The sequence below is a fragment of the Archocentrus centrarchus genome, unplaced genomic scaffold (assembly GCF_007364275.1).
Source record: "Archocentrus centrarchus isolate MPI-CPG fArcCen1 unplaced genomic scaffold, fArcCen1 scaffold_72_ctg1, whole genome shotgun sequence".
NCBI classification, from domain to species: Eukaryota; Metazoa; Chordata; class Actinopteri; order Cichliformes; family Cichlidae; genus Archocentrus; species Archocentrus centrarchus.
Window position 1 is genome coordinate 578,813 of NW_022060287.1, and position 23,915 is coordinate 602,727.

At 40.6% G+C, this 23,915-nt stretch overlaps 1 protein-coding gene and 1 long non-coding RNA gene across 2 annotated transcripts in view; both read left to right on the forward strand.

The window, feature by feature from the left end:
• Positions 1-1,992: 1,992 nt before the first annotated feature.
• The window catches only part of LOC115777778 (low affinity immunoglobulin gamma Fc region receptor III-like), a 29,910-nt gene continuing 7,987 nt past the window's right edge, over positions 1,993-23,915 (forward strand). The window contains exons 1-4 of the mRNA XM_030725763.1: positions 1,993-2,071; positions 3,347-3,382; positions 4,105-4,368; positions 4,448-4,693. Coding sequence (XP_030581623.1) covers positions 1,993-2,071; positions 3,347-3,382; positions 4,105-4,368; positions 4,448-4,693 — 625 coding nt within the window. The remainder of the gene's footprint in view (positions 2,072-3,346; positions 3,383-4,104; positions 4,369-4,447; positions 4,694-23,915) is intronic.
• On the forward strand, positions 10,125-11,519 carry LOC115777786 (uncharacterized). The gene is made up of 3 exons (XR_004019681.1): positions 10,125-10,300; positions 10,706-10,789; positions 11,398-11,519. It is a non-coding gene; the product is annotated as an uncharacterized LOC115777786 (long non-coding RNA).

Below are 23,915 nucleotides of genomic sequence, written 5' to 3' on the forward strand. Positions count from 1 at the left end.
ACAGTAAAAAAAACAAACAAATATTAGAACTTTAACAGTATAAAAATAAAAACACTATAATGAAAAACGTTCGATACCTGAAGAGCTCTTGCAACATTTAAAGTGAAATAAGAAACAGGCTGAATATTGTCTGTAATGAAAATAGATGAAATACCTGACTCTACACATCAGTGCAGTCACTCTTAAGCTGATTAATGAATCCTCAACACTAATAAACACAAGAGCGAGTTTCTACAATCCACACAGCACTGACACACTGTAACCTGCGGAGCAGTAAAAGCTGAGTTTGTGGCTCAAACATCACATCACAAGGTCAACTAGGGTCTCAGAAACAGCTGCTGAAGAGGAAGCAAATGTGGCTCTAATGCTGTAAACTACACTGAAATGATGAATTTATGTAATGAACTTTCTCTCCCCCCTTTCTGTCCATAAATACAAAATTATGCTGAAAAAATCCAGATTAATGTCTAAACATAATAATTTGACATTCTTGAAATATTATTTTTAAATTAACATGTGAGCTGCTGCTGTTTTGTAAACAGCTCACGAAGTGGAAAAGTTTGATTGTAGAGCTGTTTAAAAAAAATGATACTTTGAACTTAGAAGAAAACTTTGAATACTGGATGAAACTGAATGATTCAGGAATTCCTGATCAGCTCAGTTAGACGCTGTCTGTCCTACTGCTGTTTGAGTGTGTGATGTTCTTCAGGTGGCAGGGTAGGCCGGGCTTTTATTTAACGATAAAGCTCCTCCACAACCACAAACTGTCCTTTACAAAAGCACCAAATTCAGAACATGTTAGATGACCGCTGCCTGCTGTCTGCCTTTATCGCCCTGCGTGTTTGAGCTGAGCAATAAGAACAGCAGCAGGAGACTCACAGAGTTACTGAGGGAGACCAATCTGAAATTTGACCTGATTTTTCTTTTTGTTGATCACAAAACCATCATAACACCAACAGCAACAACACCGCCAGCACCAAAAAGGACCGGCTCACTTCCAGCCCAGGGTGTCCTCCACATTTGTACATATATACTGTACTCTCGGTCTCATTCATATCCCCGTGTTCTTTGTTTTGTTTCCTTGTCTCCAAGCACTAAGCCCCTCTACAGCTTGGTATAGTTTGTATAATACTATAGTTTCTTAGTATGTCTTGTTCAATTTTTTTTTTACCTCCATTGTCTGGACTCTATTTATCATGCATGTTAAGTTGCTGGATGCCCTAATTTCCTTTGGGATCAATGAAGTATCCATCTATCTCTATCTAAAAATCACACTTTCCCTCTGATTAACAGTTCGATTACCTTCTCAATCATATGTGAGAATGTAAGTGTCTGAGTCCAACAATGTTAGAGTCACAAAGAAAGGTTTAGTTACGCCAGCTAACAGCAGCTAACAGAACTGACAGATTTCAGTGATTTAAACCTTTGCCTTTTATAAAGTTCACTGTCTGTGTTACTGTGATTATGACACGTCCTGTCCTGCTGTGTGACGCACTGTCAGCTCACATCGCAGGCGAGGACAAGAGACACACGGGTTTACCTCCGATGTCAGTGATCAGGTCCTCTGCCTGTTTTAAAGTCCACTTTTCGTTTGGCCATTTTTGGGGGTCAGACTCGCTAAAATGTTGCAGTAAAAAGTGCTGACCGATGTTTTTATCCACTGATCACTGATCAATGTGTCATTGGCAATGCTGGAAAACAGGTTAGTGCACACCTGCGTGGCAGCTGTTGCAGTGCATTGTGGGATTTGTAGTATAAGTGTTAGGAGCACTATTTACATGTAGGCCATTAATCATAGCCATATTAAATTATCTCGTGGTCCGGATGTGGCCGGATGAGTTTGACACATTTGACTTTTACCTTGTTCTCTTCTGCTCTCTTGTTACCTGCCTAAAGCCTGTGCAATACTCACCTGTACCATAACCCACGTTTCCTTGAGGAGTTTCCTGAGCCCAGAAATGTTCCTGAAACTAACTCCCAGTCAAGAAACCCATGAAAAGAAAGTTACCTGCCACTAACCTGACACCAAAGTATCCACACTACCTCTGCAACTCCACCTGCCTGACATCAGGTAAGCTGTGATTCATTGTATTAATTTCACACTGGTCACTGTTTACTCTGCCTCTCTTCTCCAGCAGACCCATCAGCCCCGCACCCTGAGCGAAATCATTCCCCCGACTCACTAACCCGTCTTTGAGCCACCATGTTTGCTCTTCAATAAAGTTTATTGTAAATACCTTTAAAACTGTCATCAGTAGTCTGAGTCTGCTCATGGGTTCCAGTTTATGCTTAAACATGACACTTATCAGTGACCCACAGTACTTAGTCTAGAGGCAGCACAGATCAACCAGTCATCTACAGTAATGTGGGAAATGCCTGAAACTCCATAAGAAGATATGAAAGGGTGTCAGATAACTGAAAGATTTCCAGGGTATTTTGAACTTGTTTTACATCATCAGGTCACGTGATCTCTCGGGTTCAACAGCTGTTATTTAGATAAAGCAAAAAAAAAAAAAAAAAAAAAAAGGAAGGAAGTTGATTTAACTTCTCTGTCAGGAACAAGTGTTCCTGACAGTGAGGTCTGAGGAAGTAAAATGAATCCAGTGTCTCTTCATCAGCTGTTATGTAAGTACAATCCTTAATGTCTTAACTCATTATAGCATCTATGACATCAGCTGAGTCGCACTAATGGTCAGATACATGATGTCAGAGGAACAAAGATTTTATGAAAAAATGATATTAAAAATGGTTTTATTGATTAGCATTAAGGAAACAGGAAGTGAGATTCACTGTTCAACTATAATGTCTGATAAAGTGCTTCTAAATACAAAAACTCATATTAGATATAAAAGATTTTCAATAATCCACTCATCATAGGCATGAATGGTGATTTTGGGCTTTAATGATTTCTTTGAGCTGTTCTGTTTCCAGGGTGGGATGAATATACAGCACTCATCTTTAATGACTTTAATAAACAAGTATTTGGTGCACAGGTTCAAATTTATTTAGGAATTTCTTTAATCCTCAGTGGATTAACAGGCTCACATATATACATACACCCCAACAATATTTGGTTAAATGTGTCACACCTCAACCAGATGCTTTTGGTAGCCATCAACAAGGTTCTGGCATAATTCAAAGTAAAGGGCTTGACTATTAAAGTGATCATAAATCAGAGGGATTACAGCTGAACAAACATACACATAACTATGCAGTGTTTAAGTGTGACATGAGTGCAGAGATCTGAGCCAGTGCAGAGGAGGAAGTGGAGGGAGGTTTGGTACCAGGAAGGAGCCGTGCTGTAATCGGACCTGCTCAAACTAACCTGAGTTTAATTTCTCTTTAGTTCTGGTCTCAGTGCTGATCTGCACCACAAACCAAGGTCAGTAACCTTCCTATCTGACAGTTTCAAGCGTTTCTAACTAACTTCCATATAACGTGTCAGATGAACTGATTTTTAATGTGTCCAAGCCTGCCTCATTAGAGGATAGCACATTTTTTGGTTCTGTTATCCCTAACCTGATGTTGATTTTATATCACACCATTTTAAAGTTCTTTGATTTATTTGCATGCATTTTTACAGGCTGAAAAAACAATCAAAGTCTGAGAGATCCTTCATTTGGCTGCAGCATCAAAACAAAGTTGTATGATGAACCTTTCATTCGTTGCTTCAAACGCAACATTACCTACTTATTTCCTGTGTCCATCCATCGGGCATCTGACTAGGATGCCTCCTGGGCGCCTCTTGGGTGAAGTGTTCTGTGCATGTCCCACCGGGAGGAAGAGAGATTATTTCCCCTGTGTACAAACTAATTGCCTGCCTTTGTGTTACTCTGCAACATTAACAGAGACATTTTCAAATTGTAACTTCCAGTAAAAAATACAATGAAAAAAATTACACATGAGAATATATTAGCACAAATCCCTATTCTGATAAGAATGACAAACACAAAATCTTTGCACATATTTGTGTCCTTTAGAACGATCTTCTCAACAAACAGACATCATGAGAGAGATGAATGTGATGTAGTCACTCTAACACATTACTTGTCAGGCTCAGCAGGTCATTGTGTTTTACTCAGAATAAACTGAATTCTCCAACAGCTCGTCTGACTGTGAGTCCCAGCAGCTCTCAGTTCTTTGAAGGAGATTTTGTGTCTCTGAGCTGTGAGGAGGACGACAGCTCTGCTGGATGGACTCTGAGGAGAAACACAAGCAAAGTACAGAGGGCTCAGTGTGGAGATGGGTTTGGAAAACCTGCTCGTTCTTCATGTACCATCAGCTACGTCTTTCCATTGGACAGTGGAGTTTACTGGTGTGAGTCCACAGAGGGTGCCATCAGTAACATGGTTAACCTCACAGTCTCTGGTAAGCTGAGTGTGTGGAGTTAGTGTTGATGAAGCTGTGTGTAAATGGATGAAATGCTGTAGTTTGTCTCTGTGTTGAGGTGGATCAGTGATCCTGCAGAGTCCTGTCCTCCCTGTGATGGAGGGAGATGACGTCACTCTGCTCTGTCAAACAGAGACCACTCCCTCCAACCTCCCAGCTGCTTTCTATAAAGATGGCTCCCTCATCAGGAAGCAGCCTACAGGTCACATGACCATCCAGCATGTTTCCAGGTCTGATGAAGGCCTCTACAAGTGTGACATCAGCGGTCATGGAGAGTCTCCATCCAGCTGGATCACTGTCACAGGTGACACACTCAATTCAATTCAATTCAATTTTATTTATATAGCGCCAAATCACAACAAACTGTCGCCTCAAGGCGCTTTGTATTGTGGGTAAAGACCCAACAATAATACAGAGAAAACCCAACAGTCAAAACGACCCCCTATGAGCAGCACTTGGCGACAGTGGAAAGGAAAAACTCCCTTTTAACAGGAAGAAACCTCCAGCAGAACCAGGCTCAGGGAGGGGCAGTCATCTGCCGCGACCGGTTGGGCTGAGGGGAGAGAAAGACATGCTGTGGAAGAGAGCCACAGATTAATATCAATTAATGATTAAATGCAGAGTGGAGTATAAACAAAGTAAATAAGGTGAATGAGAAACAGTGCATTATGTGAACCCCCCAGCAGACTAGGCCTATAGCAGCATAACTAAGGGATGGTTCAGGGTCACCTGATCCAGCCCTAACTACTGTATAAGCTTTATCATAAAGGAAAGTTTTAAGCCTAATCTTAAAAATAGAGAGGGTGTCTGTCTCCCGAATCCAAGCTGGAAGCTGGTTCCACAGAAGAGGGGCCTGAAAGCTGAAGGCGCTGCCTCCCATTCTACTCTTAAGTATCCTAGGAACCACAAGTAAGCCAGCAGTCTGAGAGCGAAGTGCTCTGTTGGGGTGATATGGGACTATGAGGTCTTTGAGATAAGATGGTGCCTGATTATTCAAGACCTTGTAGGTGAGGAGAAGGATTTTAAAATCTATTCTAGATTTAACTGGGAGCCAATGAAGAGAAGCCAATATGGGAGAAATCTGCTCTCTCTTTCTAGTCCCTGTCAGTACTCTAGCTGCAGCATTTTGGATCAGCTGAACGCTTTTCAGGGAGCTTTTAGGGCATCCTGATAATAATGAATTACAATAATCCAGCCTAGAAGTAATAAATGCATGAATGAGCTTTTCAGCATCACTCTGAGAAAGGATGTTTCTAATTTTAGAAATATTGCGCAAATGCAAAAAAGCGGTCCTACATATTTGTTTAATATGTGCATTGAAGGACATATCCTGGTCAAAAATGACTCCAAGATTTCTCACAGTGTTACTGGAGGCCAAAGTAATGCCATCCAGAGTAAGTATCTGGTTAGACACCATGTTTCTAAGATTTGTGGGGCCGAGAACAAGAACTTCAGTTTGATCTGAATTTAGAAGCAGGAAATTAGAGGTCATCCAGGCCTTAATGTCTTTAAGACATTCCTGCAGTTTAGATAATTGATGTGCGTCATCTGGCTTCATTGATAGGTAAAGCTGAGTATCATCTGCATAACAATGAAAATTGATGCAGTGCTTTCTAATAATACTGCCTAAGGGAAGCATGTATAATGTAAATAAAATTGGTCCTAGCACAGAACCCTGTGGAACTCCATAATTAACCTTAGTGTGTGAAGAAGACTCCCCATTTACATGAACAAATTGGAGTCTATGAGATAAATATGATTCAAACCACTGCAGTGCAGTACCTTTAATACCTATAGCAAGCTCTAATCTCTGTAATAAAATGTTATGGTCAACAGTATCAAAAGCTGCACTGAGGTCCAACAGGACAAGAACAGAGATGAGTCCACTGTCAGAGGCTGTAAGAAGATCATTTGTAACCTTCACTAATGCTGTTTCTGTACTGTGATGAATTCTGAAACCTGACTGAAACTCTTCAAATAAACCGTTCCTCTGCAGATGATCATTTAGCTGTTTTACAACTACTCTTTCAAGGATCTTTGAGAGAAAAGGAAGGTTGGAGATTGGCCTATAATTAGCTAAGACAGCTGGGTCAAGTGATGGCTTTTTAAGTAGAGGTTTAATTACAGCCACCTTGAAGGTCTGTGGTACATAGCCAACTAATAAAGACTGATTGATCATTTTTAAGATTAAAGCATCAATAATTGGAAAGACTTCTTTGAACAGTCTAGTAGGAATGGGATCTAATAAACATGTTGCTGGTTTGGAGGAAATAACTATTGAAGTTAACTCTGAAAGATCAGCTGGAGCCAAAGAGTCTAAACAAATACCAGCAGTGCTGAAAGCAGCCCAACATGAAGAATAATCTTTGAGATGGTTATGAATAATTTTTTCTCTAATGTCTAAAATCTTATTTGTAAAGAAATCCATGAAGTCACTACTAGTTAAAGTGAAAGGAATACTCGGCTCTACAGAGCTCTGACTCTTTGTCAGCCTGGCTACAGTGCTGAAAAGAAACCTGGGGTTGTTCTTATTTTCTTCAATTAATGATGAATAGTAAGATGTCCTAGCTTTACGGAGGGCTTTTTTATAGAGCAACAAACTCTTTTTCCAGGCTAAATGAGCATCTTCTAATTTAGTGAGACGCCATTCCCTCTCCAGCTTTCGGGTTATCTGCTTTAAGCTGTGCGTTTGTGAATTATACCACGGAGTCAGGCACTTCTGATTTGAAGCTTTCTTTTTCAGAGGAGCCACAGTATCCAAAATTATACGCAGTGAGGATGTAAAACTATTGACGAGATAATCGACCTCACTGGGAGCAGAGTTTAGGTAGCTGCTCTGCACTGTGTTGGCACTGAAGAGCATAATAATGAAGGAATTAGATCTTTAAACTTAGTTACAGCACTTTCAGAAAGACTTCTACTGTAATAAAACTTATTCCCCACTGCTGTGTAATCCATTAAAGTAAATGTAAATGTTACTAAGAAATGATCAGACAGGAGGGGGCTTTCAGGGAATACTGTTAAGTCTTCAGTTTCTATGCCATATGTTAGGACAAGATCCAGAGTATGATTAAAGTGGTGGGTGGGCTCCTTTACATTTTGAGAGAAGCCAATTGAATCTAACAATAGATTAAATGCAGTGTTGAGGCTGTCATTCTCAGCATCTACATGGATGTTAAAATCACCCACTATAATTATTTTATCTGAACTGAGCACTAAATCAGATAAAAAGTCTGAGAAATCAGACAGAAACTCTGAGTAGGGACCAGGTGGACGACAGATAATAACAAATAAAACAGGTTTTTGATTTTCCCAATTAGGATGGACAAGACTAAGAGTCAGGCTTTCAAAAGAATGAAAACTTTGTCTGGGTCTTTGATTAATTAATAAGCTGGAATTGAAGATTGCAGCTAATCCTCCTCCTCGACCTGTGCTTCGAGCATTCTGACAGTTACTGTGACTCGGGGGTGTTGATTCATTTAAACTAACATATTCATCCTGCTGTAACCAGGTTTCTGTAAGGCAGAATAAATCAATACGTTGATCAATTATTAAATCATTTACTAATAGGGACTTGGAAGAGAGAGACCTAATGTTTAACAATCCACATTTAATTGTTTTATTCTTTGGTGCAGTTGATGAAGCTGTATTATTTATTGTTTTTGAATTTTTATGCTTAAATAGCTTTTTGCTGATTTTCGCTTTGGTTTTTGGTGGTCTGGGAGCAGGCACCGACTCTATGGGGATGGGGTTTTGGGGGGATGGCAGGAGGAGAGAAGCTGCAGAGAGGCGTGTAAGACTGCAACTCTGCTTCCTGGTCTCAACCCTGGGTAGTCAGTTTTTAGGAGGGTTAATAAATTTGGCCAGATTTCTAGAAATGAGAGCTGCTCCATCCAAAGTGGGATGGATGCTGTCTCTCCTAACAAGACCAGGTTTTCCCCAGAAACTTTGCCAATTATCTATGAAGCCCACGTCATTTTTTGGACACCACTCAGACAGCCAGCGATTCAAGGAGAACATGCGGCTAAACATGTCGCTCCTGGTCTGATTGGGGAGGGGCCCAGAGAAAACTACAGAGTCCGACATCGTTTTTGCAAAGTTACACACCGAGTCAATATTAATTTTAGTGACCTCCGATTGGCGTAACCGGGTGTCATTACTGCCGACGTGAATAACGATCTTACCAAATCTACGATTAGCCTTAGCCAGCAGTTTCAAATTTCCATGAATGTCGCCTGCTCTGGCCCCTGGACAGTGACGTGCAGTCAGGGGAGGCAGGTGAGGCACGGCCTCACCTGTCATCGTGGAAATATAAAATTAAAAAATAAATTAAATGGTTATATTCATTCAGTGATTTGTATTTTAAAGTTCTTTTCCATTTAACTACACCATTTTTAGATTAGTTTTTTCAAAATCGCTGAATTTTCGCATTTGCCGGTCAAATACTAAGAGACGAACGGTGAGGCACCAGCCCGGCGAGCCGCACCACGGATTGCGCAATCCGTGGTGCGGCTCAGTATAGTCATTGCCAATGACTACTAACTGTGCTGGCATGCTATGCAGTGAGACCGGATTACTTTCCGGTCTCACTGCACTTTTACTATATGAACTAAATTTCCATATTTTAGCTGGTGTATATAATGCACAGTTTATTTTTTGTTTTTTTCATTAACAACTGTATGTGTGTGTAATGCATTCTTGTGTTGAGCGATCATGAAACTGCTGCGAAGAGACACTAGGTGAGGCACGCAGTTCTCGTGCCTCATGGTAGGGGGCGCTGGTGATCCCAGGGACTCTACGACTCCTCGGCGGCAAGCTACCATAAACAGTTAGCAAGGCCAGTTAGTTTTTCCTGTTGCTTGGCCTTATGTTCAACATGGAAGATTACATAACTCAACTGAAAGAATTTTCTAAACTGGACTTTCAATCGAAGCAGAAGATAATAATTAAAGGAAGACCAACACCGGAGCTAAAAGGTTTGCTTCAGACTATGTTAATGTTAAACAAAACAACTGTTGCCAATCAAATGGTGAATAAGCTATATGTTTGTAAATCTGATGTGATGACGTCAGTGCCTCACCAGTCACGACCCTCACCGCACGTCACTGCCCCTGGAAGACATTTGACTATGGTCGCCGGTGTCTCTAGCTTCACGTTTCTCAAAACAGAGTCACCAATAACCAGAGTTTGTTCCTCGGCGGGTGTGTCGCCGAGTGGAGAAAAACGGTTAGAGACGTGAACAGGTTGGTGGTGTACCCGGGGCTTCTGCTTAGGACTACGCTTCCTCCTCACCGTCACCCAGCTGGCCTGTTTTCCCTGCTGCTCGGGATCTGCTGGGGGGGAGCTAACGGCGGCTAAGCTACCATGGTCCGCACCCGCTACAGGGGCCTGGCTAGATGTAGGATTTTCCAGGGTGCGGAGCCGAGTCTCCAGTTCAGAAAGCCTGGCCTCCAGAGCTACAAACAGACTACATTTATTACAAGTACCGTTACTGCTAAAGGAGGCCGAGGAGTAACTAAACATGTGACACCCAGAGCAGGAAAGTGCAGGAGAGACAGGAGAAGAAGCCATGCTGGTAGTGAGTCGGCTAAGGGCTAAGCTACTAGCTAAGCTAAGCTAGCGAATTTCTAAAAACAAATAAAGTGAGTAATGTGAATACAGGTGATTCAGCAAAGAGTATGCTATTTAAAGTAGGTGAAGATTACACTAAAATATGTTCACCTGTCTGTGTTTCTGCAGGTTTCAACATTCACAATGTGACTATAACTTAATGACTGTGTTTGCTTTATTTTAGAGAGACACACCTCACGCCTCCTTCCTGTGTTACTGTCTGTTGCATCAGTCTGTGTTGTGGCACTTCTGCTGTTACTGGTTCTGCTAATGAGACAACGTGTTCGCAGGAAACCCGAAGGTGAAACTTCCTGGTTTTATATGGATTTATTTTGAAGAATTTTATTTAATCATTATGTTTTAGACATTTAAGCCTTTACTGATACATGCTGGCCTGCATGTTTGTGGTCCAAAGCAAAGAGCTCTGCTGTCGTCCAGCTTCCTGTTTCTTATTAAAGAACATGCAACATGGAAGTTTTTCAATACAGGGTTTTTTGGGGTTTTTTTAAAAAAGGGGAAGAAACAGTTTTCTGTTGCAGCAGCAGTCATGTTAATTCATGTTAAACTAAAAGATTATGAATAATAAATGAAAGTCTGTGATTCAGATTTCTGTGTGTAAATATTTCTGCAGAAGCGTTTTAAAAAAGCAGCTCTGTGATCAGCTGCTCCACCTGCAGTGAACCTCTGTGTGTGTTTCATTGTGCAGAGAGCGATCCAGCAGTGAAAGCAGAAGAAGTCAATTATGGAGAAATCACCATTAAAGACAAGCCAAAACAATCTAAAGACAGAGGTACGGTTTCTCTTCTCTTTCTCCATGATGGTTCTGCAGACACACACAGGCTTTGGGTTAAGCTAAATGCTAACATTAGCATCAAATATTAAACTGAATCTTCTATTGAAATTAATGTGAATGTCTCCTGGGGTGAAAGCACTACCCACTGCAACACCCGTATTAAATATCAGATCTGTATTTATAATGATTGATGGTATATGAACCATTTCTGTGTTTATGAGGAAGAATACAGTCCTGCTGACTCTTCAGTATCGTTAACAACCCACAGACTCTGGTTCCTGTTTTAATTGCCGCTTCTCCGCCTGCCTGAGAGATCATCTGTCAGGGTGGAGCGAAGCCTCTGTCTTCTCTCCACTCTGACTGATTCTGCTCTAAGTAGCAAATGTTTGGCTGTTAAATCTGATTTAATGCAACTAACTTCTTAGCTTTGAGTTTTATGAATTTTGAACATCTCAAGAAGCAGTTAAAGTGTGAGCGGTGCAGAAACTCTTGCTGAGATGGTTCCAAGTACAGTCTGAACTGGGACTCTGTGTGAGGCACAGAGGTGGAGATCAGACTACAAAGCTTTAATCATGTTTCCTGTTTTTTGAACTGTTTGTGTTCAGACTGTAAAACAGAGCCAGACGTCGTCTACGCTTCAGTGAAGTAGTCCTCCAGTCCAACCGCTGATGTCCAGCTTCAACTCTCTAACTGCTCCCCAGCACCTCAGACCAGAAGCCAGCCACATGTAATAAATAAATTAATAAATTAATTTAAAAAATATGCCTCAAAATCACATATTTTATTACTGGATTTTTGAAATATGTATGATGGTATAATACACACACACAGAAGCTCACAAGGGAAACACGAAGGCTTCAGATTTTACTGACGAACTTTTTATCCTCCTGCTGTCCGTGTACAGAGGTCCTGGGGATCTTCCATTTTATTCCATCTTATCACCTCAACCAGCAGAAAGCCCCGCCTCTTACATTAAAGGCGTCAGGAGTCACATTTATAGTCTGCTGCCATCTACTGGTAAAAAGGTGTTGCAGCAGAGGAGCTGCTTCATAAATGACAAGTTTAGTCTCTAAACACCTACTAGAAAAACCCTGGGGTAAATTTAGGTCTTTCACATCCTTCATATTTTTCTATGAAACATGAAAGTCAATATTTGGTGTGACCACCTTTATTCTTCAAAATAGTCTGAGCTCTGTCAGGCAGCTTCCTGTAGTTTCTTCTTTAAGGAGTCTTCAGGAATAGCTCTCCTTAAAGCTCTTTTTTGGATGTTGCTACCTTTTGTTCGCCAATCAGATGCAGCAGATGGTACTGCATGGTTGATTAAATTGATGGTACTTTTCTGTGTTTTTAATCCTGTCCCCAACATCACTGGTTTAAATATAGTTCTGAACAACGACAGAGGATTTTCTCTGATCCACACAGGCTCAGATTTATACATACCAGTGACGTGCGGTGAGGTTTGTGATGATGAGGCACTGACTCGTCTGGAGTCGGATGTTCACATATATGAACCCAAAAGAGAAGCTTATACTTCAATTTTAATTATGCTAATGATTAATTATGCTGTAATTAACTCCATACTGTTCAACAATGAAAGCAAGAAAAACAAAATATTTAATGTAAGGTAAGTATTTTTTTTCTTTTTTTGGGGGGGGGGGGGGTTAAATAAATTAAAAAAGAAAAACACGTATTATCTTAAGTCCATGCGCCCATCCTGCTGCTGGGACAGCACTGCTGCTGCACTGCCCCCTATCGGTGCAGCACGGTACTTTTTCACCGTGCATTTATGACCGATCACACAGAATAAACATGTCACACACATTTATTCAGTGTATTAGACAGACTGTGGAACATCAGCATGTGCAGCACATGTGTAATCAAACATGTATATTGGCCATATAAAGAGAGACAGCAATGGGCATGCGCCAACCGCCTGCTTCATTTATTGTATGTGACACAGCGCCACCAGAGGTGAGACACAGCACTGCACTGCCTCACCCCGCATTTCTTCCATGTGTTTGAACAGGCGATGCGTAAATTCCGAGATTTTGACCATTAAAGTCCTGAAATAATTAAGAAAACAGTTTTATAGAAGAGTCAAGTGATCAAATGTATTTTCTCTTATCACTGTTAGTATTTTACTTGACAGGGAGGCACTGCCTCACCTGCCTCACTGACTGCACGTCACTGATACATGCAGTTAAATCCTTTAATAAAGTCACGCTGAAGGCTCTACAGTGTAGTTTGACTTGACTTCTCGTTAGGGATCATGATTGAGTACAACAGGCAGTTTCTCTTTGCCAGCATAAAAAGATTTGTTTGGCAGCACTCAGTGGGCTGACCAACACTCAGAACATGATTGTAATTTGTGTCACTCGGTTGCATCGTATCATTACAGGGAGATTATTGATTGTCTATAATCCACAAAACTTTATCCACACACAGATCATCACAGACAGTTTTTATGTTTCCAGTTTTAATTACAATGTAACAGCTGATCTCTACATGAAGATTAGTTTGTAGCTGCTGAAGCTAAAACAGACTCATTGTTTATATATTTATTATTCCAATATTAACAGAGTTTATTAAAAGCAATAAATTATGTAAAGCAGTAGCAGCCACTTACAGAGAGTGCAGAAAAAAATCTGTTAACAAAATACCTGCAGAATAATTTCTAATTACACTCTGAACATTATAATTTACTGACACACCTGAAGCATTTTTACATATAACATCACACAGTTACAGGTGTCCTGTAGCTGCTTCATAACTGGAGCGAGTAGTAAAAATCTCGTGCTCTCTGACTGTTGAACTTGTGTCCATCAGTAGCTTGTTTTTGTGCTCTCTATTCTTTCTTGCTTTTCCCAGCCTGTCAAATCTGCCACAATACGCACAGATTTATGAGAACAATGACATAAATGAATCAATAAAAGAAAATGAAAAACAATAACAAGAGGAGGCCGCAGACGATCTTTGGAGCTTATCTTGGAGGAACAAATATGTTTGGCACCTCAGAACATTCAGATCATAATTCTGATTGTAAAGGCTGCCAGACAGACCAGACAGAACGAGGTCAGAGAATAATCTAAAGTAACGAGTCTGTGTGAAAATGTAAGGAGCAGAAAGTACAGAAATGTGTCAAAGTAACAAGTTGTAGAAAAGTACAAATATCTGAAAATTCGACTTAAGTGCTATATTGAAGAATTTGTACATCATTGTTTCCCCCTCTGCTGTCGAGTGATGGCTGATTAAGTGGTTTAATTACTACCACCTTAAAAGCCTGTGACACACAGCCAGTTAATATGAATAGATTGATCATTTTTAGGATCGAAGCATTAATTAATGGTAGGACTTGGAGGAAGTAACTATTGAAGTTAACTCACACAGAGACAAAGACTCTTTCTAAATGAAACACAAAGAAGGAAATAAATCATCGGGGCAAAGGTCGTAGCCTTAAAGCAGAGACTGCCTGCACTATAAACACTTTATTACATTCATCTTTTATCAAAGTCAAAGCTAAACTGTCAGAGAAAAGAAATTATTTTAGGCTCCACCCCCTGCGACCCTGAACAGGATAAGCAGAAGAAATTGTGTAGATGAAGTTATTAAACATGAACATGCCTCAAAGACAATCAGAGACAGTGAGCAATAAATTGAGGATGTGTCAGACGTGCTGCATGTCCATCACTGCCAGATCAAACTTCACCTGTCGGACAGCCGAGGTCTGTTTTAATTCGGTTTCTGCTTCATTTTTCTGGGGGCCATAAAAAAGGCGACGACAGCTCCAACCAGCACCATGAAAACTGGCAGGCAAACATTCAGTCCGACGCATCCGTCCGCGTTTCCTCCATCCTCGCTGAGTCCTCCCGCCTGACCTGCAGGTAGAAACAGGTGTGAGGTGTCAGGTAGGTGATGAGTGACGAGCAGAACAGAAGCTTTGAGATTCTCAGGTTCAACAAAATCAGAGCTTTCACTGGATCTGCTTCCTGGAGCGCTGGAAGCGTTGGCTCAGGAGGTAAAAGCAGGTCAACTGATCAGAAGGTTTGATTCCTATCTGCTGCAGTCTGCACGATAATGGACCCTGAGTCCACGTGTTCAGAGTGAAAATGTTAGATGTGGAAAAAAAAGTGCCTGTATGAATGTGTGTGAATGCATGTGTAGAGCAGAAGAGTGTAATATAAGACCTAAACCATTTGCTTACATACAGGCATGTTGTGTCACCCACTTAAAGAATGTAAACCCTCTGTGTGGTGGAGGTGGAGGTGATCTCACCTGCAGACAGAGACAGGAGGCAGGCCGCGAGTAAAATCCAGCAGAGAGATGCAGATGTTCCAGCAGGCATTTCATCCAGTTCTGCTGCCGCCGATAAAGTTTCTAAATGATGATGATGATGTTTTATTTACTTATTTGTTTTTAATAAAGCTGAATGTCTCAGGGTGGTATCAGGTGTGTGCAGCAGCCTGCTCCGAATGTCCTCTGAGGAAGGATGAGCTGCAGTTCACTGTGAAATTAAAAAAGAAACCACACCCATGTCCAACGACGTGTTTAAAAATGTATCTCTGAGTGTACCTGTGAGGGCAGTCAGACTTGTTTTCCTGTGTTGGGTGTTTGTGTTGTGTGTGCACCTGTCTGTGCACTGATCACAGTCTGTTAAAGAATTTCATGTGATCTGGATCTCAGACATTTGTCTCCGTGAGTTCTGCATTCAGGCCCCTCCCACATTCTCCACAGTCTGCTGAGACTTTCTGTCCTCCTTATTTTAGTGGCTCTCAGCAACACAGCTGTTTGAATGGGCCTCGAGCACAGAACAGTGTGGGAGTGGGCACGACGGCAGTGAAATGTCTCCCCGATCTTCCTCCAGCTCATCATTAGCCCCCTGTGTTTTCCATTTGATGCCTTAACCTGCTGATATGTTCTGAGTTTTTAGCAGCCTGTTAAATGCACAGCTGAACTCTACACGTCACACTGCTGGAATAAAACACATGTTGAGTTGTTGTCTTGCATAAAGAACATGGAGTTAATCTATCCACTGTATATCTGTACAGCCAAAGATTTTGTGTAGGGTTATTTACATAATTTTACTTTTAAATGTGGTATTAGTAGAAGATTCAACAGATTTTCAATGACCGTAATCATAAAAGTAAGCATGCATAACCTATATGCATGCAAACACAGCCATAAAAACTCATGTTCATTATGCAAACTTCTGAATTTTGATTACAGAGAGAAGAGAACGCAGTTAAAAGCTGCTCAGAGCCTGTTTACAGTCTGGATTTGGGACCTTCAGGCAGCTGCATGCAGGTCAGGCTCTGAGCTGTGTGTATGATAAACACTAATTCAGGAGCACTGAGCAGTGCAGCTTTAGCTGTGGGTTGATGAACTGTTTCAGCATGCAGACTTCAACTATAGGATCAGACAACAGAGCAAATATCTCGAATCTGAATTCCAGCTTTAACACGTTTGTGTCGCGGTGTGCGTGTTGACGCGACCTCTGAGAACAGAAACAGGTCACTCAGGCTGCCTGAGAGGAGGTCTGAGACATCATATATTATGGGATTCTTTGAGTTCTGGTGCAAATATTCCTGTGTTGTGATGTGAATGTGATTTTCAGACTTTATAAACACGGATCTCAGAGGCTGAAAGGAGCCTCTCCTGTAAGCTGTCATCATCCTCTGCATCCCTCAGGGCTGAGTGCACTCACCTCTTTTATTCATGCTGTATAATAATAATGAGAGTCAGAGCGTAATGTGTAATCATGAGAACAAATAAATGTTTGAATATTTTCAGAGGAGAAATCTTCACCCCATCCTGCTTCCTGTCTGCTTAAAGAGATGCTGAGTTCCTGATGTTTCCATCAGAATTAAGGTTCAGTCTCCTCAAAGGAAGTGCCAAAAGATTTTACCTCTCTGTTCAGTTTGCTTTCGTATGTTGGGCATCAAATTTATCTGCTGGGACATTAAAGTTTTACTGCACACGAGGAGAAGTTTGTGTAGCTGAAGACTTTTTTATTCTCACAGTGATTAATCCTAACTCAGTGAAACTCTCGGGCTTCCTAATTGAAGCTAAAACAAATGCATTCATTGATTTTAATCCTCTCACACACAGAACTTATTATTTACTTATTTGTGGATTTTTCCTTCCTGTCAACAACAAGATGAAGTGCTGAACTCTGTGGTTCACAGAGAGAAACAGAAAGACTCAAACGTCTCCCTTCAGTCAGTCTGAACTGAGATGGTGAGTTATGCTGCACGACTGTTTGGAAATTGACATTTTTGATGAAAGCACAAATTTAAAGATGCTCATTAATGTTTAAAATGTCTCCTGTAACCTGAATATTGTGTTTTGTGTTTGATGTTAACAGAAACCAGGTGAAACTGAATGTTTCTGAACTCTTGTTAAGCTCATTTAAAAGCTTTTGACTGTTCATTCATTTGATTTCTGATTTAATTTTTCTACTCTAAATAAATGAGTCCTTTTCCTTCTCTGGATGCAGCGCTGTGCTGTTTGCTGTAATTGATTAATTGTAAATGAAAGACATGTTAGACGGCCTGCTGAATATCCACTTTTAACTGCTCAGATGTTCTGCACATCAGACTGGTTGACAATCAGCAGCAGATCACAGTTCAGTTATTGACAGATTTTAATTGATTCTCAGTCTAACAGGAAGCTGGTTTGAATTCTGACAAAACATCCAAACACCTGCACTGACAAGAGCAAAGAGACCAACAGCTGATGCTCCAACTATCACTCCTGCTTATAAAGCTTCCTGACCTGCTGTCAGGTAGGTAATGAGTGAAGAACAGAACAGAATCCATTTCCTCTTCAAACTGCTGTCAGACATTATCTACTGCACTCTGATCACATCACTCAGACCAGCTGCTTTCTACAAAGTCTCATCAACAACATCTTTAGAAACAAACATCAACAACCAGGAAGCAGCTTCACCTCTGATCACAGACACACTGAACTCTGCTCACTCACCTGGAGGAACGACGATGCTGATGAGCTCCTCTCCAAATGACACGACGCTCATACGTTCCTGTGTCATCATCCTTCAGAATCACAGACACGTCTCCATCCTTCATCTCTCTGTAGATCCACCTGGTTCTTAAAGGATGGATGCTGGTTGGACAGAAGAAGCTGCTGACTGCAGTCTGCTCCACGTTATGATGTTGATGGGGTTGCTGACTGGAGCTTGACATGGCAGATTTACGCTCCATCCAGGCTGAACTGTGATGGTTATCGGGTCTGAAAGAGGAATCGACACAGAGCAGAGGGGAGGTCCAGCAGACTGCTGAGTTCTGCTGGACTGGAACCGGAGCGGTGAAGTTCAGATCAAAGCTGCACAGCTTGAAGTAATCAAATAATTCTTACAAATTATTCACAAATGTATTTGTTTCTTTTTGTAGATTTAATTGCATCTCACTGTAGACTAAATGTGTGACTGTGATCTAACATTCATCCACACATTGACACTGTGATGAACACATCAGGAGGATCTCTGTTCAGTATCTTTGTGCTGCAGACTGCAGCAGCTGGGAATTGAACCACCAACCTGATTAGTAGATGACCTGCTCTACCTCCTGAGCCACAATTTGTTGATATGTTTTCTGAAAATAAATGTAGACATTAGGAGTTTGATCATGTACGTATACAGTGGGGCAAAAAGTATTTAGTCATCATAAGTACGCTTCAACTATTAGAGGGAAAATAAGAAAAAAAAATCCAGGAAACCACACTATAGGATTTTTAAAGAATTTATTTGTAAATCATGGTGGAAAAAAAACATTGGTCAATAACAAAAGTTCAACTCGTTACTTTGTAGCATAACCTTTGTTGGCAATGACAGAGGTCAAACGTTTCCTGTAAGTCTGTAAGTCTTCACCAGGTTTGCACACTGTAGCTGGTGTTTTGGCCCATTCCTACAGCAGTGATGTTTTGGGGCTGTCGCTCGGCAACATGGACTTTCAACTCCCTCCACAAATTTTCTTTGGGGTTGAGCTCTGGAGACCGGCTAGGCCCCTCCAGGACCTTGAAATGCTTCTTATGGAGCCACTCCTTTGCCCGATTGGTGTGTTTGGGATCACTGTCATGCTGGAAGACCCAGCCACGTCCCATCTTCAATGCTCTCACTGATGGAAGGAGGTTTTGTCAGTGTCAATGTCAATGTCAAATTTTATTTGGTTTTGGCTTAAAATCTCACGATACATGGCCCCGTTCATTCTTCCCTTGACATTCCCCCTAAACTGTCCACTTTGTAGAAAGACAGCCCCAAAGCATGATGTTTCCACCCCCATGCTTCACAGTAGGTATGCTGTTCTTGGGATGCAACTCATCATTCTTCTTTTTCCAAACATGACGAGTTGAGTTTCTACCAAAAAGTTCGATTTTGGTTTCATCTGACCACATGATATTCTCCCAATCCTCTGCTGGATCATCCATATGCTCTCTGGCACACTTCAGGCGGGCCTGAACATGTACTGGGTTAAGGAGGAGGACACGTCTGGCACAGCAGGATTTGAGTCTCTCCCGGTGTAGTGTGTTACTGATGGTAGCCTTTGTTACTTTGGTCCCAGCTCTCTGCAGGTCATTCTTCAGGTCGCTCCGTGTAGTTCTAGGATTTTTGCTCACTGTTCTCATGATCATTTTGACCCCACGGGACAAGATCTTGCGTGGGGCCCCTGATTGAGGGAGATTATCAATAGTCTTGTATGTCTTCCATTTCCTTACAGTTGCTCCCACAGTTGATTTATTCACACCAACCTGCTCTCCTAATGTACATTCACTCTTCCCAGCCTGGTGCAGGTCCACAATTTTCTTCCTGGTGTCCTTCAACAGCTCTTTGGTCTTAGACATGGTTGAGTTTGGGGTCTGACTCTTTGAAGATGTGGACAGGTGTCTTTTATAGAGATGATGAGGTCAAACAGGTGACAGGTAATGAGTGGAAGACAGAAGAGCTTCTTAAAGAAGAAGTTACACGTCCGTGAGAGCCAGAAATCTAGCTTGTTTGTAATTGACCAAATACTTATTTTTCACCATGATTTACAAATAAATTCTATCCTACATCCTACAGTGTGATTTCCTGTATGTTTTTTCTCATTTTGCCTCTCATAGTTGAAGTGTACCTATGATGGGAATTACAGACCTCTCTCATCTTTCTATGTAGGAGAACTTACACAATCAGTGACTGACTAATTACTTTTTTGCCCCACTGTACTGTACTGTGTGTGTGTGTGTGTGTGTGTGTGTGTGTGTGTGTGTGTGTGTGTGTGTGTGTGTGTGTGTGTGTGTGTGTGTGTGTGTGTGTGTGTTACTTGGCTAACCACCGAACAGTATGTTACAGAACCATTTAATTGCTTTCATATTCCACTGACAGTGTTTGTTTGTGAATGGAAAATAACAGCTAATAGCTGATAGACTAATATGTTAGTTACATAATTAAAACTTGGATTAATCTGGATTTTAATGTATTTGTATGTATAGGTAGGCTGCTGTGTTTATGCTCATTTTGTGCCCTTTAGTGACCATACCACAAGAGGGCAGCAGCTGTGCTGTAAGAGCAATGAGATACTGTGAAGTATTTTAAAGATGTTTTTATTTTTAATAAGATGGACTGTGATGAAGCATGCTCAAACAAATGACACATACAGCCAACACCTATTTGTCCTTGAAGGAAAATTTATTCAGAATTAAAACATTATATGTATTAAACACTTATTCAAGAGATTTTTCAGAACATGTTAAACTGTGAGATTAGAATTGGATAATCTTCGGGGCTCATCCTCATTTTCTCGGATTTCCAACAGGAAATTCCTGTTTTTGTCCTGGGACTCAACAGTCATTTCCTGCTGTGCAGAGCTGTTCCAGTCCAGGAGAGATGAGCACCGATAAAGGAAGTGAAGTTTACCAGCCTATGCACTCCTTTTTTTTTAATTCATTCATTCATCTTAATTAATAAACACAAACATGAAACAGCATGAATATGTCCCATTAACATAAATATACAGCACTAAGTTGTGAACTGTGAGACTGCACAGCTTTTGTTGTTCCTCACATTCTCAGAATTCACAGGACCAAATGTTCATTCTGTGGACAAATGTAAAAAATACATAATGAAACATTTTGATGTAGATAAATGAAATCAAGGCTGCACGAATGTAGACACAACAGTGACATGACCACCGACTTAGATCCATAAATACAGATTCACGCTGCTTTCACCACATCGAGCTCAGAGTGACACTGAAGAACAGATTAATGATCACTAGAAAAGATCAATTCAAAAATACTTAAAGAAATACAATTTTTTTGGACCTTTGCTTTGTTCCTCAAACTTGTCATTCTGGTCCTCTGGCCTTTTTATATCTCACAATTTCATAATACATTTAGTCATTCCTTTGTTTGCCACTTCATGAGCCTTACAGTAAAGCTTCACCTTTCATTTATTATAACTGCTGACTCCTGAGTCCTGCTTCTGGGTCCTTACCTCCACACACAAACCGCACAGTCTGCTCATGCACTGTGACATACTGGAGGCCAAGGTTATGCCATCCAGAGCAAGTATCTGGTTCAACACCATGTTTCTAAGATTTGTGGCACAAGAACTTCAATTTTGTCTGAATTTAGAAGCAGGAAATTAGAGGTCATCCAGGTCTTTGTGTCTTTAAGACATTCGTGCAGTTTAACTAATTGATGTGTGTCATCCGGCTTCATGGATAGATAAAGTTGGGTATCATCTGCATAACAGTGAAAATTGATGCAATATTTTCTAATAATACTGCCTAAGGGAAGCATGTATAATGTAAATAAAATTGGTCCTAGGACAGAACCCTGTGGAACTCCATAATTAACCTTGGTATAAAGCACTCACATTAATTTCTGAGTGATAGGCAGGAAGATGGAGGAGGAATCCTAGTTTAAACTTATCTCCAAGCATCAAACACTGTGTGAAGTGAAGTGAAACTTTGTTTTATGACTAGATGGTTTAGAATTTAAAAAAAAAAAATTCTCTTGTTAAAGTTAAACATTTACTGTGAGAAAACCCACAACTGAGTTTCTTTCAGATTTTATTCTTCTGACGTTTTTTTTTTTCATTTTGTTTTGTCTTGTTTTGTTTGTGTCTGTTTCCTTTGGACTGATTGTAGATCAGATTTAATCTTCTGAACAAATTTTACAGGCACATGAAGATGGCTCAGAATGACTTGTAATACCTAACCTGTTCAAATTTAAAGGCAGCTTCATACACACCGACATGCCAGGTGGTAGATGGGTACAGGTACAGCACTGGCAGAGGATAATGATGATGTCATACCCCCTGTAGTTACTCAGTAGGACCCAGCCCCCCTCTAAATGTTTATCACACCATCCCATTTCCTAAGAGTTTAGTTGAAAACTTCCTGAACCCAGTGTAGACACGTTACCAGAGACATGGTGATTGTTTCTGAAATAGCCATCATTTTTTTGATTGGAACAGAAGGATTGAATTACAGAAATGGATTCCAACTTTTCTTATCCTTCACTGGATTTCTAACCTGGATTAATTCGTCTAATCCAGTTTATCCCAATGGTTTGAAGAGTCATTGAGGATTCAAGAGGTCCCTTCAGAACAACAGTAAGTGTTTCAAAATGCCCTTCTGGGTTTTTATAAAATCATTTTCAGCCTTTCAGGTAATCTGTCAGCTTTCAGTGATATCTGTGCACATCATGGATTAATAAATCAAAGAAGTGTATAAGAAGTTAACCTAGAAGAAATAAAAAAATGTATGAGTTGGATTTATGTTGGATAACAGTGAGCTGAAATGTAAAACACCAGTGGTGATTTCATCCAGGTAAACAAGGCAGCAGTATTTGTCTGATGACTTCAAACCTACGAAAAGTGAAACTATCAACTTTCAACTCTGGCAGTGACCTTTGTGCACCAGCCTTTAAATTGCTTCCATCTTGTGGCTGCAGTTGGCCATTGTCTCGAGCCAGTTAACTCTGCTCGACTCACCTGAAAGCTGTATGGACATGCTGTGAGATCCATGCTGTGAGATCCACGCTGTGAGATCAGTTACCATCTGCACACTCTGTGGAAAGAAATCTAGCAAGTGAATGAACTCATTACTTTAGATTCAAAGCAATATAAAGTTTTTAACTTGAGCTCAGACTGAGATGTATACATCATCAAGTCTATCCTTATAACACTGGTGAACATTTCTTTGCAGAATAATTATGCTTACTTTAAATATCTTTTGTACTATTTACCAATAAGACAGTCTGTGTGCAGTGAGGTGTGTGTGAAAAACAGTTATAACCCAGAACTGGAGTTTGTGGGAGGGGCTGAAGAAGCTGGTTGCAAGCAACATGAAAATTGCTTTCAGAAATGGCGAACGCACAAAATGTATAACTGTTTCAAATTCATGATTTCTATAACAAAAACACGTTCTTGTATGTTGATTGATGGATGAGATCAGTTATGCTTTCATCGATCATTCGAGAACAGAACTGCTCAGACCAACAGTCAGTTGTTTACAGTTGTTACACACTCATTTCTGATGATTTGACCAAAAGTCATTCCAACGTCACTTCCTGAAGAAAAGGCTTGACCTTCACTGCAGCGAGGGAATGACAGGCAGAGCTGTTATTATAGTAACTTTGAGCTTTATTTAAAGCTTGAATTGAATCTAATCTAGTCAGGTCCTGTTAGTCACCTAAATTACCAGCATCCTTGGATAGTTTCAACGATATGAGAGCTGGAAAAAACAAGAAATGGCTGCTCTAACTGCTCCAATGGCTGTAACTGCGACGCTGTTTCTCCGTGTCTTTGTGCTCGTCTCTGCAGGTGAGATCTAGCTGTTAGAAACCAAATAATATCTCTATTTGTTTTTAAAAAATGCAGCACCAGGCTCAATATTTTTAACAATATTTCCTAAGAATTAGTTTCAAAAGGATTCAGTTTGTCCGTATTTGTGTAAAAGGCTGCTTTCTCTCACGTTTGGTTATTTTTCAGGATGTGTTTTTGTTCCGTGGAACCTGCAAGAACTCGATTATTAATCAAAGAAGTTTCAAAAAACAAACCAAACAAACCAAAAGACATAAAAACCGATTTATATATAAAATCACTTGTCATGAATTGAGTATT